The sequence below is a fragment of the Gavia stellata genome, chromosome 7, assembly GCF_030936135.1.
Source record: "Gavia stellata isolate bGavSte3 chromosome 7, bGavSte3.hap2, whole genome shotgun sequence".
Lineage (NCBI taxonomy): Eukaryota > Metazoa > Chordata > Aves > Gaviiformes > Gaviidae > Gavia > Gavia stellata.
In genome coordinates, this window is record NC_082600.1 from 3682351 (window position 1) to 3700828 (window position 18478).

The 18478-nt window shown below is 59.7% G+C and overlaps 1 protein-coding gene across 2 annotated transcripts in view; it reads right to left on the reverse strand.

Moving 5' to 3' along the window:
- NIN (ninein) overlaps positions 1–8117 on the reverse strand; it is a 55190-nt gene extending 47073 nt beyond the window's left edge. For both annotated transcript variants that reach the window (XM_059819360.1, XM_059819361.1), the window contains exons 1-2: positions 7935–8117; positions 1640–1721 (exon numbers count right to left, since the gene is read on the reverse strand). In XM_059819360.1, the coding sequence (XP_059675343.1) occupies positions 1640–1721; positions 7935–8117 (265 nt within the window). The remainder of the gene's footprint in view (positions 1–1639; positions 1722–7934) is intronic.
- Positions 8118–18478: the final 10361 nt, after the last annotated feature.

The window sequence follows — 18478 nt, forward strand, 5'->3', positions numbered from 1 at the left end:
GGCTGCCTCCCGTTCCGTGCCAGCTCCTCTCCGAGGGGCTGGAAGGGATCCCAGCAGACCCAACCCTTCGCCAGGCACTGGCAAAGCTCCCCCTGAGCACCCACTGACCTGCGGGAAAACTGCACGAAGGGATGCCGGGTGCAAGAGCTGTCATCACCCATCTCCCTCTAACCATTAAGAGCTTTGGTAACGTGAAGTAGGAAAAAAAAAATAATCCATCAATGGCATCTCTTGGGCCCTGCGGTTTTTGCAGCCTATTTAAAGGGGAAAGTTGTTGTTTTGCTGACTGGCTGCGCTCTCGAGCGCGGGATGCTCCAGCTGAGATTGATGCTCCAGGAGAGGAAACCTGGAGTTTCCCTCTCCCCCCTTGCTAAGCTGTTTTCTCCCTCGGGGATTTCGCGCTCCGGCTGTTCCGAAGGCAGGATTAGGGATTTACATACAGGTGCGACGCCAGGCAGACCTCAGCCCCCCGCTCCAGCTGGAGCTGCAGGGGCTCAGCCCTCACCCTGGCCCCACACCTCCCCAGTGCTCCCAGCCCCACCAGCCCCTCGTGCACGGCGGGGGGGGGGCACACCGAAGCTTCGACCCTATTTCCTGCTGAGGGTCTAAAAAGCCACATTTTCAAGGCATGTTGAAACAAAGCGAGGAAAAACCAGGACAGACAGAACTCACGGCACCCACTGCTTTCTCCACCCAGCCCCAACCTGGTTTGGCAGAGGGCTCGTCTTGTTCAGAAGCATCTTTGGGCCAGCCTGACTGTCCCCTGGGAGAAATACAGACACCTTGGAGTCGCTTCCTACGGGACTGAGCTCACCCCGCTCATATCAGACACAAGGAAACAGGGCGGACTTTAAAACCACAGAAATCAGTGCTAGACAGGAGGGGTATTTCCCTGCCCGGCAGCCCATCTCCAGGGAGAGCTTCCCCTTATAACCTTCACAAAAACAGAGCAGCTTCCAAAGCCAGCATGGGTTTTCGGTAAGGCACTGCTGTCCCCTGAGACAGATCCCACCGCCGGCCACGGCACCGGCTGCCGGGGCTGCCGCCGGCTCAGCCCGGAGCAGAGGCTCCCCGGAGGCAGAGCTCCAAACCCTCCTGCCAGGCTGGGGCTTCCGCGCCTGCACCGGGGTCGCACCACCTCGGGGCCTGGCTCCCGGCGAGCCCCGAAGCGCTGGAGGGGAGGGCAAGGGGATGCGCCAGCCCCGGCTGGGAAAAAGCAGGAGCATTAAAGCAGCCATTTGATTGCCCGCCCATAACTATCCGCTGCAGCTGGAGAGCTCCCAACGCCTCCCCGGCCACCAGAAGTGGTGTGGGATAGAGAGACCTCAGCCCATTTAGCAGCCATGGGACATCTCGAGCATCTGAAGTGCTGTTAGCTGTCTACAGGCAGACGTCACGTGCCTCTCCCGGCATTTAGATCACGGTAATGGGATATAAATATCTAATAGCTCAGAAAACGCTTCTGTACAAGGCTCCACAACAGACCTTAACTCTCCCTTCTCCCAAGGTCCGGGCATCCAAGCAGAAGAACTTATCTCAGCACCCAAAAAGCACTTTCTCTTCTAAGTTCCTCTGTAAGAGCCACCCACGTCTGCTTTGCCGAAGAAAATGTACTATTTTAGATCATTTTAGTATTTACCTGGTTCTTGGAAGTGCTCTTCATTTGAGAGGGTTCTGGATAAGATGAGGATAAGCGCTTCTTTAAATTGATCAAAGTGGACCTGTGGAAAAAAGGAAGAAAGGAGGAAATCAACCGGTGCAGATAATTAAATATCAGGCCAATAATCCAGCAGAAAGGTAGGCAGCAATGCAAATCACTCAAGCAGACCACCACGCTGGAACAAGAGCACGCCCGCGTCTGCCGCCAACCTCGGCAAGGGGCACGAACGAACCTCAGCTCGTTCGGTCTTGGGGCCTGGAGAAATGACAGCAAGCAACATGAAGACACAGCCAGCATCTCTGAGCACGTGGGGGGAAAAAAAAAAGTGACTGCTATCACAGAACGACTCAAAGCCACCGCTTTAACGCATTGGTTGGGGTTTTCCATCATGCAAGAAGCCGAAACAAGATGTCCAGAGGACCAAGGGGCATCTCCATCGCTTGAGATGACCTGGCCAGGGTCAGCGGCTCCTACAGCGAGATACCTGTCCTGACCAGCTATGAGATACTCAGTTGTGGAAATACTCTGCTGCCCTAATTAAGCTTCAGAAAACACTTTCCAAAGCGGATGGCAGAAAGTTGCACCCTTTCCAGGGCAGCCCTGCCCTGGCTCCTACAGCTCCACGAGGGCTGGACTGGAAATACCAAGTCTGGAGTGTGGCTATGGGAAAAACAAGGAGGGATGATCCTACCGCTGGGTTGGTTTGGGGTTTTTTTCCCCCCCTATTTTCCATCTATGTCTTCCTGGAAAGCCTCCTGCCTCACCACCACGAACAGTTGCAAAGGGGCTAGAGCATCCTTCGCAGCCGTGCCGGGGAATGTCAGCAATTCCAGCCGCGGGGAACGGAAACCCGGGGACAGCTGGGGAAGCTATTTGACATGGGTCAGTGGCGAGGCAGAGCTGGCTGCCACGATTTCTTTTGGCTAAATAAGTCTTAGGAGAATTTTTAGCATTGAACAAGAGACTTTGTATTTAAAGAACCCACCGACGTTGCTCTCGCTGGCGGAGTTGACTGCTGCGAATGCAGCAGGAAGGGCAGGAGCCGCAGTCAGAGAGGTTTTTAACACTGGGTCTGAAGTTTGCCAGCTTGTTCTTGGAGGTCAAACCAGCCCAAAAAAGAGCCAACGTGCTCCCCGGCAGGGAGGGGACGACAGTGGCGCTGGGGGCTCAGCCACGGCCCCCCCACCCCGTGCAGGGGAGCACCCCACACCGCAGCTCAGGCGGTGCAAGTCACCCCTGTGGTTTTCAACACAGGCACCCCGAGCAATTAAACAGTTAGAAAGATGTTCAGCAAAGAAACTTGTCAGGGATGCCGTCGTCTGAATACTAATTGCTGCCGTTCATTTCCAAGGGCTGGTGTACTTCAAAAGGACAGTTTACGGAGATAGGAGAATTTGCCTGATTAAAAAAAACTTGACATTTAGACTAAATGAGGATGAATAAAAGATGAGGGTGTTCAAATACCAGGTCCCCCCCCACCCCGGGATCTTCTCGGTAAGGGAACAGTGACGACAGCCCCGGGGACAGACAGAGCCTGTCCCTCGGATGGGTGTTGGGGACAGGTTTGGATAGGACCACAGAGCAGCAAGAAAAGAAAAGAAAAATCACTTCACATCACTCGTGCAAACACGCCAAACGAGAGGGCAGAGGAAAACCACCCGGGCGGGTGCCGGGAGCACCACCGATATGTAACCCGCTCTGCCTAACGAGCCCCGTAACTTGCGTTTGCCAAGAAGCGCTAACGAAGGGGAGGAAGGAGGAAGGGGGGCTGAGCCCTCGCTGCCGCAGCTGCGCGCGGGACAGATGGCTCCGGCATCGAGGCCGCAGAGCGATTTTACCATGACCACCACGTCCAAAGAAGCCCGGGGAAGATTAGGCAGCAGGGCAGGAGGTGGCCATCCTCCAGCCCCCAGCGCCAGCGCCCTGCAGCAGGATTTAAAAATTTAAAATGCAAATCGCCAGCGCAGAGACACCGAGTGAGCGCACGCACGGGCTCAGAGGGGTCCCGCAACGCCTTCTGAGCGGCAGCACCCAACTCCGCAGACGTAGCCCAAGCTGGCAGAGGTGGGATATTTTTCTTCAGGAAAACCTCTGGCCCATCCTAACACCAGATAACCAGGAAAACCAGTATCTGTTTGTGGTGCACGTTTGACCTTGGATGCTGCATGTCTGTACACAAAGAGTGCTTGAAGAATTAGAGAAATGCAACTGTTAAAATTAGAGCTGTGCTCAAGTACAAGCCAGGCAAGGCAGCCTGTGGGACAGCAAAGCCACAAACGCTACAATAGCTCACGTCTAAAGAAAATAATCCTTCGCTACTACTCCCCAGCAATGTCCTCGCTCTATATTTCCATCCAATTTAAAAGCCAGTGTGCACGCGGGGGGGGTGCGCATCACCGGGAGATACGGTGCAGGCAGTGGCCGCGTCACGAAGCACCCCACACGTGGGTGCTCGGTATCCGCACACCTCCAGCACCCGCGTGCTGGGATGGGGGGGTCACGCTCCTGCCTGGAAAGCCCACGGCAGGGGGGCTGCGGGCTCCCCACAAGTGCAAGGGGTACTTCCAGGGATGCGACAGCCCTCGTGGGCAGGCACGAGTCTGCATCAGTAGCCTTTGGTTTTTGCTTAGAGAATATTTTCAGCAAAAAGATGGGCCTGGAGAGCCCCGGGGAGGGGAGCACTAAGTGCAGCAGCATTGCATAAAGCACTCTCCGCTTCTGTAAAACAGCCTGAGACACTCAAGCCAACCCAAAAACTTTACAAATGCAAGACAGAAAGTATACAGCAGCAAAACAGTGTCGGGGTATTTAAAGTTTAATGCTCTTTTCAACGTGCTCGACTGAATTTGGGGTATTTTGAAAGCACCAATTCATGCATCTGCCCACGGTGGCTTCAAACAGCGACGCGAGGGCTGATCCAAACCAGCCTGAACCCAGCGGGGTTCGGGAGGCAACGGCCGGGCATGCGTTCCTGCCCGCCCGGAGGCGTGGATCAGGATCAGGACACGTGCGGCTGCAAACCCCGCAGCGAGACCAGGGCTCTGCACAGTGCCAGGGGCGTGTTAAATCCCTGGTGAGGAGAATTTTCCCGGAACAAGCGAATCGGAGGCAAACAACACTAATATGCCATACAGACATAGCAAGCCAAGCCCAGCTTCCCCACGGTAATCAGGGAGCAACCAAGCTGCTGGCTGCTGAGCAACCCCAGCACCTTTGAGAAATCTTGACGCCTGCTTTAAAGCACGTTTCCTGCGAAGCCGTGACTTATTAGCACTAGAGAGAGAGCGTGCATGTGCCAAGCTACCTGCTGCTTCTCGCTATTTGGCCCCGCAATGCAAAGTGGCAGTCTGCAACCCCAGTCGCTCTGGCAAACCAGCGTCGGTGGCTCCTTCCACTTCCCTCTCCTTCATTTTTGAGCAGAGTCCTTTTCCCAAAGCCCTGACCCTGCTTACAAACTCCTTCCAGCAGCGGCGGCCAGAAGGTTGCAGAGGGAAGTGTCTTGTGGGGGAAGATATAGGAACAGGGCAACCTTGCAACCAAGCCTCCTGCCCGGCATGCAAAAAGCCACGGCGCATTAAGGGAAGCGGCGTCGCAGCGGGCTCAGAGGGAGTATATTTGCAAGAGGTCACCAGCCAAAGCATCGAAGGGAGCTGACGAGTGAAAGCCCACGCCGCGGTGTCCTTGCTGCAGGCTTGCTAATGCAATAGCGCAGGGGCAGGCTGAAACCTGAACTCCCCGTCCCTGCTTGAGGACGGCCGCAAAGGACAGTCCTTGGGCAGGCTCCGGAGGTGCCCGACTTACCCCCATCCCTGCAAATCATATAACCGCAGTCACCATTGCGGCCCAGGAGCGCTGTCGCCGAGGTGGCTAATTAAACAGACTCAGAGGTGAGACAAGAGGGGCACGTCTGCACGCATCCTCTCGGTCCCGCAGTCAAGTGCAAGGGGCCCGAGGAAACAGCCTTCCCGAGGAATCCCAGGAATCGCCGCGAGCATCGCCTCCGCACGTAATCGCGTGAGGAAAGCGGCTCTGGGATGGTTTGGCTCTGCTGCGAGCCAGGGCAGGATTTACACACCCCCGCCGCACCCCAGAGATAGCGTGTACCCGTTAATCCCCAAAGCATCGCACAGAGCGGGGCGGGGGACGCAGCGCGTGCAGCCCCTCGCCGGGATGCCGGCTCAGCTCCCGGTCCAACCCAGCAGCCCCATCGCAGCACATTCATCCCTAAAGCAGAGCCCCCAGTACAAAAGCAAAGCACGTGGCCCCGCCGAGTCGCCCCTCGGCAGACAAAACGCTCCCCCCCCCGCCCCGGTGCCCTCCCATAAAACCCAGCCCTTGGAAGTGCAGGCGAACAAAGGCTGCTCCCACCGCCGAGAGGGACCATCTGCGGCAAGGAGCCGGCGGGGCAGGTGCAAGAAGCCTGCGCTTGGGGAGCAACATGTTTGGTGCTATTCTCCCGACGAGCTCCCTAGGAAACCCGGAGGATTCGATAGCTATTAAATCAGGCTCGCGCTTAGACATGGGCCATTGCTGCTGCTAACGAGCACAAATGCCGGGGAGACGGGAGGAAATGCGGGAGACGAAGATTATTCTGACGTTCGAGTCGCAGGTTGTAAGTGAGAACCGTCCCCAAAGACAAAGAGAGGGGAATGAAATAAAAATGCTCCTTGGGATGCCTCGTGCCCTGGGACAGCTTGCAGGGACAGAGCTCCCGGCTGGGATGGGGCGAGCGTGACCCAGCGCTCGGGATGCTTTAGCAGGGGCTTTTTGGTGCCGGCGGGCTGAGCGTTTACTGCATTTAACTTTGCTTTTCACCCACTCTGGGCAGGCCACGGGGATGAGCGCTGTTGCTTTAGCCCTGACCAGCTGCAACAACCACATCTTTAGCACTGCTCTGCCTTTCCCTCTATCCCACCATCCTGCGAGTGGCAAAGCTGGATAACGGCATCTGAGCGGCAGAAGCTCAAGACGGCCAAGCAGCACGGAAAGTCTCCGGTGCTCAAGCAAATGCCACGCTGCAACTCCAAAGGTCAGAAACCTCCGTCTGGATCCATCCGTGCTCCAGCACGGCTCGCTGTCAGCAGAAGAGCTACAGCCCCAGGGCAGGCGAGGAAGAGGAGGCTTCGTTCGTTAAAGGAATTATTTTGTTTTGTGAAAGCTGTGGTTTGATAGGAAATTGGAGCCGGGAGGGTTGCTTAGCTCATGTCTATCAAGAGCCCTGGCTGCCCTGCTCTGCGTTTTCCGATTTTAATGAGCATTGATGGGATTTCAGGGTGATTTTGAGGGAAGCATCCAACGCGCTCCAAGCACAGCGTGCTGGGAAGGAGGTAACGCAGGAGCACAAGGACATCCACGCTGAACATGAAGGTCCCCAAGGGCGAGCAGCTTGTGCTCAACACCCTGGCATTTAACTCTATAAAGGTACAACCACAACTGAAAAAATCGCTTTGGAAAGCATGGTGTGCTCACCGACCACAGCTCCCGTCTGCGGGCCAGTGGGATGCTCCAGCCCCACAGAAGGAAGGAGTCATTTGTCCCCAAAAACCTGTCCCAGGTGGGTCTGCGATAACCGCAGCACCCAGTAACGTGGACAAAGGCGGCTCAGCCAGCGACTGCCAGAGTTGGACAATATTCTCTACTTCAGAGAAACGTGCATGACTGCACGTGGCCCTACCAGTGCAACTACAGCTTAAGTCAACGTAAATCACAGGCTCAAGCCCTGGCTTTAGCTCCCCATCGCATCCCAAGCGCCGCAGAGTTTGTGCAAGCACCCGGTGAGCTGGTTCAGGGAGATGACCCAGGCCAGAAGCAGCACTAACCGGTGCTGGGGGGCACCTGCGCCGCATGCGCCAGCGCACGCTCGGCCGAGCACCGGTGCCAGGGCAGCAGGGACTCGGCACTCAGCCCGGCCCCGGACACTGGGAAAACACACCCTGCATCGGTGCAATGCCAGCACAGAAGCCTAAGCGTAAAGTGGTGGTTTCTGAGAGTTTCAGACTGCCTCCAGTCAGGAAAGACACACCAGCGAGCAGTTTCCTTCCCCGTTATCACTAATGCCCCTCTCGGAAGCTGCCCTGTGCCCACCGTGCTCAAGAGAACAACAGACACTGCAAGTCCCGCAGCCCCAGAGCCTCAGGGATGTTGGATATCCACAAATGACAGACATTCAGCCTCTTTCCATCACCCTCCCATGCGTGCAGGACCAGCTGCCTGGTGCTGCCTTGCTCCCAAGCCCTGGACCCCCTCATTCCCCCCCGTATCGCCCCAGCCTTACCCTGCCTAGGAGGTTGCCTTGGAGGAGGGTCTGCTGCAGCGCCGGGGCCACCTCCTCCAGGTGCAGCATGTGGCAGAGGTCGGTGAGCTCCTCCTGCCCCAGGGAACCCGTGCCCGTGCTGTCGAAGCTGTCGAAGAGCTCCTTGAGGCGAGCTTCATACTGGTCCTGCTCAGCTTCATCCATCCCATAGCCTGCCACGCTCACCTGCGGAGAGAGATGGGGCTGGTGAGCATTGACGGCAGCGTGGCACGCGAAGATGAAAACCCCCAGGTCCGGTACAGGGGCAGCCCACGAAGCCGTTTGCCGCAGTTTTGGTTCGCATTATGCGAGCCCGGTGCTCTGCCACCCCTCCAGCCTCCCGCATCTCGCTGGGTGAAGCCAGAAGTCGCACAGCAGAAAGACCAAGGGAAAAAAAAGCCTGCAGAGCCAAACTCTCGAGGTGGGGACAGCCTGGGTGGCTGGGTTGCACGTCCCTACCTCCTACCTCGTGCTGGCTCCACGAGCAGCTCATTTAGCTCAGCTGGAGCAGCTGAGGTGCTGCAGGGGAAAATTGTTCCCTTGAGCTCCGCTGGCTCCCGGGTGTTGCAGGTGATGCTTTGCCCACCTTAGCGAGAAGATAAACAACGATCCCGGCAGCAACAGCTCACCAGCAGCAGGGAGCAAAGCGTGTGGCTCTGCCTGGGGAGGGGAGGGCAGGAGATCCCAACCGCTGCCTCTCCCCCCACCCCGAACACTTCAGGCCAGCCAGCCACCCCGTACACCCCCCTCCACGAACACAAAACACAACCCTGCGCCAAATATGCTCCTTTTTATGCTGGCCCGGTTGCAGGGAGCCCCAAGGCACCATCAGCCCCATTGATGCCAGCGTGCAGCATCTCTGCTTTCCTCCACAAGCCCGGCACAAAGCCACGCGGTGCCCTGCGCCTGGGGAGGACGCGTCCCCGCTGCGTCACTGCCCAGTCCCATGGCACTGCTCTCCGTTAGGTACTTCAGGTCAAACCCTGCCTGAAGGCAGAGAAGTGTTTGACAGGGGACACTGCTAGGGTGGCAGCAAACACAGCCCCGGAGCAGAGCTGACCCCAGCATGGAGGCAGCTGAAACGTATCTGGTCTCCTGCATCAGCAAACAAAGCCCGGGTGCTTTCCCCACCACTCTCCCCAGGGCCTCGTCCTCCCCTCCAAGTCAACAATTTTTCATCTCTGTCATCCCATCGCTATCCAGAGCATCGCAGCCCAGGAGTTGTTTTGGCAGAGGAACAGGGAAGGAAATTTCTGTCCTAAATGAAGGGTTCGGCTGGCATCCGTTTACCCAGCCTGGCCGCGGGGCTCCCCGCCGGCTCGGGGCGGCAGCAGCATAACCCAGTGCCACAACACAGCCTTGGTGTGCTCAGCCACTGCGGGGGACATGCCACCGCCCCGGGGGGCACGAGAGACTCCACAGCCGTCATCGCCGTGGTGGCATCGGGCATTGCAGGGAGCCGGCACCCCAAGGACGCAACCCCAGGATGCTCGGCCAGCCTCAGACCGTCACCCAGCACCAGCCAGGTCTCCGTGTGAATTTTGTTTTGCCCACGCTGCTGCAGGTTGTCTCAGCCAGATTTCCCAAAGGTGGGATCCCATCCGAACCCCTTGGCTGTCCAGCCCTGCTACGGAACAGCCACCTCCCCTCCTTCCTCTTGGCATCGCAGGGTTCCTGCAGCCTGCGGCCGCCTGTGTCACCGGCAGCACTCGTGGACATCCCAGAACAAGCGGAGCTGCCCTGACTGCAAGGTGCAGCCCCATTTCATCCCCCTGCCCACCACTGCAGCCGCGAGGATCTTCCAGAACATCATGAGCCACCACATCAGCTCACACAAGGGCCCCGTGACAGAGGGGCAATCCGAAAAGCCTGTCCCACCAATGCAGCTGGATAACTGGGAAAGTTCCGGGACGGACACCGCAGCAGCCGCGTCCTCGATTTCGCTGGCCAGAGGAGCGGATGCCAACGCGGAGCGGCACCGGGCTCCCACGCCTGCTGAGGGATGCGGGGCTGGTGCCAAGCGGCACGCAGGGTCCACGGGACAGAAATAGCCCAGCCTGGCTGTCCTTCCTCCCGCGCTGACACGGGCAAGGACAGCAGCATCGCCAGACCTCTCGAGAGAGCAGACACAATCCCTCCCCATCCCCACATCGCTCTACCTGAGCCTCACACCCTTGGTGTCCCCTGTTTTTCCTCCCCCAGATGCCTCTTGAGCTGTTTTGGCAAAGCACCCAAGCGCCGCGGGGAGGAGCGAGGGTGCAGATGCGTTTGCATTCAACCCAGGGCGCAAAGGAGGAGCCAGCACCCAAAAACTCAGGTGCCTGCAAGCAGAAGGAAGGCAGCAAGCTAGTTTCCCGGTTCTCGCGCCAGCAACCCCATTTCCCACCCGCACCCACGGGGCTCGATGGCGGCTGCTGCTGGGTACCAGCATCCGGAGAGCCCTGCGCGCCCCGACCGTGCACCCCGGCAGCCCCAAAACTCACAGCCGAGCCTGCAGCAAAGGTGACTCCGACCCACGGAGCTTCCCAGGCGTTTCTGAGTCTCTTATCTTCAGGGTCAGCCACCTCCTGCCCCCCAGAGACCTCTCCAGCGCCTGACCTTAATTCCACACCACCAGAACCAGTTCCCCCAGTTAGACAGTGCAGAGAGCTAAATGCCACCTCCCAGCGCATCCCCGAGCACCCGTGCTGCCGGAGCATTGGGGTCACCCGCTCTCGGTACCAGCAGGCAGCCCCAAAAACTGACCCTGGGTGAGTCCGGATGGGCTGAGGGAGGAGGCACTGGGGAGCCCGTAAAACCAGCAAGAAAAATACGATCCCCAAAGGAGAGGAGCATCGGGTGCACAGTCCCTGCCTGGGGCTAGACCTGCCCTACAGCCCGGGTGAGTTTTCGGCAAGGGCACGGCGGCTGCGGCAGCCTCACGTGTCCCCACGGCAAGGGACAGTCGGAGCTCACTGTGCTCCGCACCAGCTCGGTGCAACCCGGCGAGGGGATTTCATGCTTTCCAGCCTAAAAAGCATCAGAAAGAAATAAAGAAGGGCAACGCTCTTTGCCTACCTGCAGTCAGTCAACGATGACAAGCTGCCGGCAGCAAGGCGATCCCGCACGCATCCTGCGCAACCTCCATCTTAGGAAGCCGGCTCCGGCACACAGCTGGCTGCGCAAGGTGACCCAAGATGCCTACTGCCGGCTGAATTATTCAGCAGCACTTGGAGAAGGGAAAAAAAAAACCCACCAAAAAACCCCGAGTCTCCTACCTGATGAGCTCACGAGGCTGCCTGGCATCACCCAGCAGTCACAATAATGAGGTCAGCGGCATCAGAGACCCAGCGTGCGCAGCCACCCTCCGCACCCGCACGCCGGAGCTGCCTTGCGGGGTCGGGGATGGGAGCCTGGCAGCAGAGAAAGGGCTAAGAGGAGAGGGGGGGAACACAAGAGGCACACAAAGCCCAAATTAAACCCCAGCCTTTCATCTCCGCTCCAGATGGACCAGCAGCTGAGATGCAGGAGGGCGGCCCGGAGCCGGCGGGATAATAGGGGCGGGTGAGCGGCAGCTGAGCGGGGGGGTCCCCGGTCCCCTGCGAGGAGGAGAGGGGCCGCTCCCGGTATAGGGCATCACTTGGTTCAGATTTATAGCTGGCCTTCTGTGGCGTGTTAAGTCCCCCAAAATGACCAGCTTGAGCCGACGGCGCAGAAAGGTGCAGGTTTAGGAGAACTAGTTGGAGCCATAACCACATTATCCTTTATTTCACTTCTCTCTATAAGAATTCCCGGGAAGCAAAAGCGCTCAGGGATGATGAGAAAAGGAAGTTTTCACCGGCATTTCTTTCCTTCCTCTAAATCCACCCCCTCCAGAGAGCCAGATAACCTTCACAGCACACAATGTAGAGGCCTGATATGACTAAATTCTCAGCTAAATTTAACTCAAACAATATAGGCTTAAATAGTAATTACTGCTTCGCATATTAAGTGCCTGGAATCAATATCAACCTCCCAGCTTTAGCCTCAAGCTAATGAAGACACAGATTACCTGGTCAATCAATGGCACCATCAAGTAAAAACACAACAATTAGCACAACGCCCGTTTTTTGTGCAAAACAGTCTTAATGCAAACAGCACTGTTTGCTGCTGCGCAGTGGCACACCGTGGAGGTTTCAGGGATGCTCTGCCCGGATGCCCCCATGGCTGCACCCTCTCCAGGGCGCACGGCTATGGGCTACGCTGCCTCCGTCCCGAGCAGCCCTCCGCAGAAGGCAGCTGTGACCTCGAGCAAGTCATCTCCTTCAAGGGACGGCAAGGAAAACGTTGCTTTCGTTGCCACTCTTGATCGCCTCGACTCAAACGAGGGCCTGGCAATTAGCAGCGTGTAAGCGCCCAGCGGAGCAGCATCACCCAGCCACCTCCAAACCATGAGCGCCCGCTCCCCGAGCCGTAACCGTTCCACAGCGCCCACCCTGAGCTGAAGAGCAAGGTCACGCTTAGGCAGGTTAAAAGCAACGTGCCCTTCCCTCTGCGCTCATGACAACGTGAACACAGTTGGCAAAAGCCACCAGGACCCCAGGTTTTAACGGGAGGGTTTATGCCGAGATGCCCAGCACCCACTAAAACCAGACCCTTGAGCCCGTGCTGGAGAGCCGGAGCTGGGGGTGCCTCACCTAACTCATTATCTCCTTTCCCTAATGAACGGTCTCATCCATCGCAGCTGCGGCTAAGCTGCCGTGGCTCACTGCGTACACCCCCAAACCTGCCTGCGTCAGGGCGATTTCGAGCTCAGCCCACCCCGCAACACCCCGTCCTCTCTTGGGGAGCAGCGGCTCCACAAAGGGTCACACCGAGAAACCAAAGGGGGGAAAAAAAACCCCAAAAGGGCAACGAAGCACCCAAATTATCGGTAAATCACTTGACAGCACGCCCGGCTCTTCAAGGGTCACCACCAAAGTCAGCTTTACAGCCGGCGGTTCCTCCTCCCCATACACCACGGTCATAATTTTTGCAGCCCGGCGCTGACTGCTTTGCACCTCAATGCCACCTCTCACCGCGCTCCCCAAAACACGGCCAAACCCTCCGAAGTTGGCAGGGAAAAAAAAAAAAAGGGATTCTGTTAACCAAGCTCCAACTCCAGATTAGCAAAGGAGCGACGGGCATAGAAAGCGCTATAAATTTATGTAAAGAGCTTCAAAAGAAGCGCAGTGTTTTGAATATTCACGCCACCCCGGTATTTGCATTGTAATAGGGCCTTTCAATAAGCAGCCTTCCCCTCAAGAAGGAAAAACAAAGCGCCCATCTGTTTTGATTTTGCAAACGGGGCTGGAGTCGCACCGCACTAACTCGGGGAGTCCCGGGTGCACTAAAGCCCAAGGTAGAGGCACAAAGCTGATTATTTCTGAAGTAAACAAAGCGAGCCGGTAATTTATCCAGCGACGCTTCGCGAGCCAGGAAAGAAGGGATTCGGTAATTCCCGCGGAGCTCAGTCCTGCGCCGGCTCCGATAAACGCGGGCCGTGCTGAATCACGGCGATAACGCGTCCGTCGCGTTGCGGGGACCGTGCGGTGAGCCCCTCGCCGTCACCCCCCGCTTAGGTGAGGGAACGACGGGCAGGATAAACCCACCCACCCAAAGTGACACCCACTCGTATGGCAAAGCCGTGGGGTGCAGCCGGCTGAGCCTCCCGGGCTGCGGATTTGGGCTTTCCTGGCTGACGGTCCCAACGCCATCCTTCCCCGGATGCGCCAGAGGTGACGGGCCCGTGGTTTGCCACCAGACAGCAGATGCCGTCTGCGACCCTGGTGACAGCGAGGCCTTCGCCGGTGACAAAACAACGGCTGTTATTAATCCCTCCAGCCCCTGCCTGCTGCTTCCTCGCCTCACCCCGGGCAGAGCTGGGCCCCAACCCGCTCCCACCCCCCGAGTTTTGGGGCGCTCGGAGCATCTCTCCGGGGTCAGGACGGGGATGCACCGCAGGACGGGGTGTCCTTGACAGGAGGGCGAGCAGCACCCGCTGCAGCTCGCCCCACCGGACCGCTGCCACCAGCGTGAAGGCCACTGCCGGGCACCGCGGGGGTTTTGGCGTGGGGGGCCCCCCGCAGACACCCCTCCGCGCCCACCCACGCCTCACAACCCCCACCGCACCCTCTGGGGTGCTGACACCCCGGTCCCAGAGCCCCCTTCCTCCAGCACCCCCCCCATCCCCACGCACCCACCTCGACGGCTGCGCCCCTTCCCCGCCGCCCCGCACACGCGGATGGCCGCGCCGGGAAGGGGCGGGCTGCGCCCCGGCACCGCCCGCGGAGGAGGGACCGGCAGCGGACAGGGCCCCCCCCCCCGCCCCGGTAATCCCCCCGCCGTGCTCGGCGCTGCACCCCCGGCGGCGCGGCCCCGCTCCCCTCCCGGGCTCACCCGGCGCGGCTGCCGGTGCCTCCGGGCGCGGCGGAGCGGAGCGGAGCGTTGCGGAGGGGAGCGGGGCCGGGGGAGGTGCTGCGTTCAAATGCGGCGGCGTTTATTGGGCCGCGGCTCGGGGGCGGCCCCGGGGGTGCGGGGCGGCCCCGGGGCGGGGGCGACCGGCGGCCTTTGTGCGGCGGGGCCCCGCTGGCACCGCCCGGGCCCGCCCCCCGCCTGGCACCAGCGGCGTCCCGCACCACGGGGGACAGCTGCGTGGGGTCCCCCACGCTGGCCCGCGCCCCTGGTAGCACCACCGAGGTCCCCGCTGTGCTGCCCCCCGGGTGGCATCACCTCGGTTCCCACCATCCCGCAGCCCAGGGTGGCATCGCCCCGGCTCCCCACTGTCCTGTCCCCTGGGTGGCATCACTTTGGTCCCCGTCATCCCACACCCCAGGGTGGCATCACCCTGGCTCCCCGCTGTCCTGCACCCCAGGGTGGCATCACCCCGGCTCCCCACTGTCCTGTCCCCCAGCTGGCATCACCTCGGTTCCCACCATCCCGCGCTCCAGGGTGGCATCACCCCAGCTCCCCGCTGTCCTGCACCCCAGGGTGGCATCACTGCGGCTCCCCACTGTCCTGCACCCCAGGGTGGCATCACCCCGGCTCCCCACTGTCCTGTCCCCCAGCTGGCATCACCTCGGTTCCCACCATCCCGCACTCCAGGGTGGTATCACCCTGGCTCCCTGCTGTCCTGCACCCCAGGGTGGCATCACCGCGGCTCCCCACTCTCCTGTCCCCTGGGTGGCATCACTTTGGTTCCCGTCATCCCACACCCCTGGGTGGCATCACCCTGGCTCCCCGCTGTCCTGTCCCCCGGGTGGCATCACTTTGGTTCCCGTCATCCCACACCCCTGGGTGGCATCACCCTGGCTCCCCACTGTCCTGTCCCCCGGGTGGCATCACTTTGGTTCCTGTCATCCCACACCCCTGGGTGTCATCACCCCAGCTCCCCACTGTCCTGCACCCCAGAGTGGCATCACCCCGGCTCCCCACTGTCCTGTCCCCTGGGTGGCATCACTTTGGTTCCCATCATCCCACACCCCAGGGTGGCATCACCCTGGCTCCCCGCTGTCCTGTCCCCCGAGTGGCATCACTTTGGTTCCTGTCATCCCACACCCCTGGGTGTCATCACCCCAGCTCCCCGCTGTCCTGCACCCCAGAGTGGCATCACCCCGGCTCCCCACTGTCCTGTCCCCTGGGTGGCACCACTTTGGTTCCCGTCATCCCACACCCCAGGGTGGCATCACCCTGGCTCCCCGCTGTCCTGTCCCCCGAGTGGCATCACTTTGGTTCCTGTCATCCCACACCCCTGGGTGTCATCACCCCAGCTCCCCGCTGTCCTGCACCCCAGAGTGGCATCACCCCGGCTCCCCACTGTCCTGTCCCCTGGGTGGCACCACTTTGGTTCCCGTCATCCCACACCCCAGGGTGGCATCACCCCAGCTCCCCACTGTCCTGTCCCCTGGGTGGCATCACTTTGGTTCCCGTCATCCCACACCCCTGGGTGGCATCACCCTGGCTCCCCACTGTCCTGCACCCCTGGGTGGCATCACCCTGGCTCCCCACTGTCCTGCACCCTTGGGGACATGGCCCTGCAGCTCCTCATTGGCCCAAAAAACCTATGGCACGTCACCTGGGCTGCCCCATGCCTGAAGGTCCCGGCACGTCACCCCACTGTCCCCCACCCCGGGGACATGGCACCCCGGCTCCCTGCCATCCCGGGGCCTGCGGGGTCAGCACCCCCCCCCCCCGTGTCTCCTTGTGTCGCCGTGATGCGGGGGCTACGCTGGCACCCAGCCCCTCCACTCACCCCAGCACCCACGGTGGTGCAGCACACCGACCCGCCTGTGCCCCCCACTTACTTTGGGGGGGGCACAACTGGGGACAACCCTCTGCCCCATGAACCATCCCGTGGGGGGGCTCCGGGGCGCTGACACACCGTCCACAGGCACCAGCAAAACTCGAACCCTTATTTAAACCTCGGCAGCCTTCATTAGAGGCCGGAGCTCAGCGCCAGCAGGCACAGGCTGAGTGGCCGGGAGCCGGCAGTCCCCAAGGATTGTGGCTTGTGGATTCTCTGGTGGCTAATAAACGTTCCAACTCACACTGCAGTCTGCTCTCGCACAATTGCATGGGCTTATTTTGCTGCTTTTTTTGCGAAAACGCTAGGGACGTAATAACTTTTAAGCCCTCTTCCCTTTTTTAAGACTGCTCTGAAATCGGTCTGCAGGTTCAAAATATTTACAGGGGAGGAGCAAGGGAAACACAAAAGCCTCGCAGCCAGATGCACGGACGCGCAGCGGGTTGCATAAGCCTTGCTTCGATAGGAAACCAGGCTTCAAACCCCAACGAGATCCTGCAGCGGAGATACGGGCCGGTTTGCCAGGCGGTCCCACCGGCTGTGACGGGGACACCCGGGACACCACACGTGAGCTAAAAAGTGTGATAAAATATTTAGCCCGCTGCAGCAGCTGGGGTAGCACCCGCTCGGCATGTCACTGCCTGCTGCCACCGTGCCAGCGCTGGGGTCGTGGCAGAGCTGAGAGGGTCCCCGTGTGTCAAGGAAAGCTCTGCCCAGGGACGGGGCCGCGTCCCCGCAACGACGGAGGCGAGGAAAGGTGACTTCGAAGGGAAGGGGGCCTTGGCGAGAGGCTTTGCTGGACAGATGTTAGCAGCCACGGCTTTGTGCCGGGGGAGGGCTTTTTGTTTTGGTTTTTAACATTTGCCATTTTTCTCCGACGCTTTCTTCTGCCCTGACACTTGCTGAGGGTTTTTCTTTCTCTCTCTCTTTCCACATTTGCTTTTTCATCCCCGGTTCAAACACTTCTTCACCACGTATTATGCCGAAGTTGAAACCATCTGGTGCTTTGTTTTGTTGCGAGCCCGGCGAGTGCCAGGACCTTTATCCCCCTCACCCTCCTCCTCGCCGCGACAGCGCCGGTGCCTCGCTAATCCAAGAGACAGCCCCGAAGAATCTCCGCCGTCACCCAACAAAGCGACTCGCCACACGTTCGCATGCCTGCAGCCGGATGGGCGATGGGGACAGGCAGCACGCTCGGTGTCCCCGCGTCCCCAGCCAGCCCACGGGGATGCGCAGACCCCGGGCTTGGCAGTGCCGGGCTGCATCGCTGCAGTGCGAATTCCTGACTCATTTTTAGGACCGGCTGTCAGCAAAGGCATCCTGGTTTTATTTTTTTCCTCCTTTTTCCCACAGGAGGAAAGCATGTTTCTAGGAGCCACGGAGCCCCGCCAGACATAGACCCCGCCAGCCTATTTTCGGACCCCCTTTCCAGCAAGCAGCTGCATTTGAGGATGGCATTCGCAGCGAGCGCCTTCCCAGCGAGCTTGGCGGAAGGAAACCTCCGCTCGCCCGCGCCATCACGTGTGACACACACCAAAAAAAAAAAAGGGGGCACGTGGGAAAATCCGGGACTGCTGGACGTGAGCTGCCTCCCACGGCCGGGCCGGACCCAGCGCCATGGCCGAGCTCGGGGGCTGGCACGGAGCCACCCGAAAACGGGGTCAGCGGCCACGGGCGCCTGCGCAGGCGGCGGGTGACCCCTCTGCGAGGCCGTGGGCACCCAGTCCCTGCAGAAACACCCTCCCACCATGGCTCTCGCTGCCCCGTCACGCTTTCCTTCCCATTTCCCCTGCACAATGGGGTGCTTTGTTCTGCTGGGGCGAGGAAAGGTCCGGCCGCGGCCCGGGGAGCTGGGGGGGAGCCGAGAGCCGCTCCTGCCTTCCGGGGGTCTCCTCCCGCTGCGCCGTGCTGGGAGAGACACCCTTCACCCCAGCCTCCCGCTGGGCCAGGGGAAAGCAAGGCCGTAAAAGAGGAAAAAAAAATAGCAAACAAAAAAGCTACGAAGCTATCAGCAAAAAATAAACAAAGGGGGTATTTAGGAAAAGACGCCGTAGGAAAAACCAGCCGGAAACCTCCCAGTCTCACAGCCGGTGCGGGGAGAAGTTTGGAATGAAATAAGCCCAAACTTGGATTTTTTTTGCATAAAACAATGGCGAGCTGTGCTAAGCCGCAGCGGTGTCGCGCCTCCGTGGCTGCGGCTCGTTGCTGCCATCGCACGTCCAGCCCC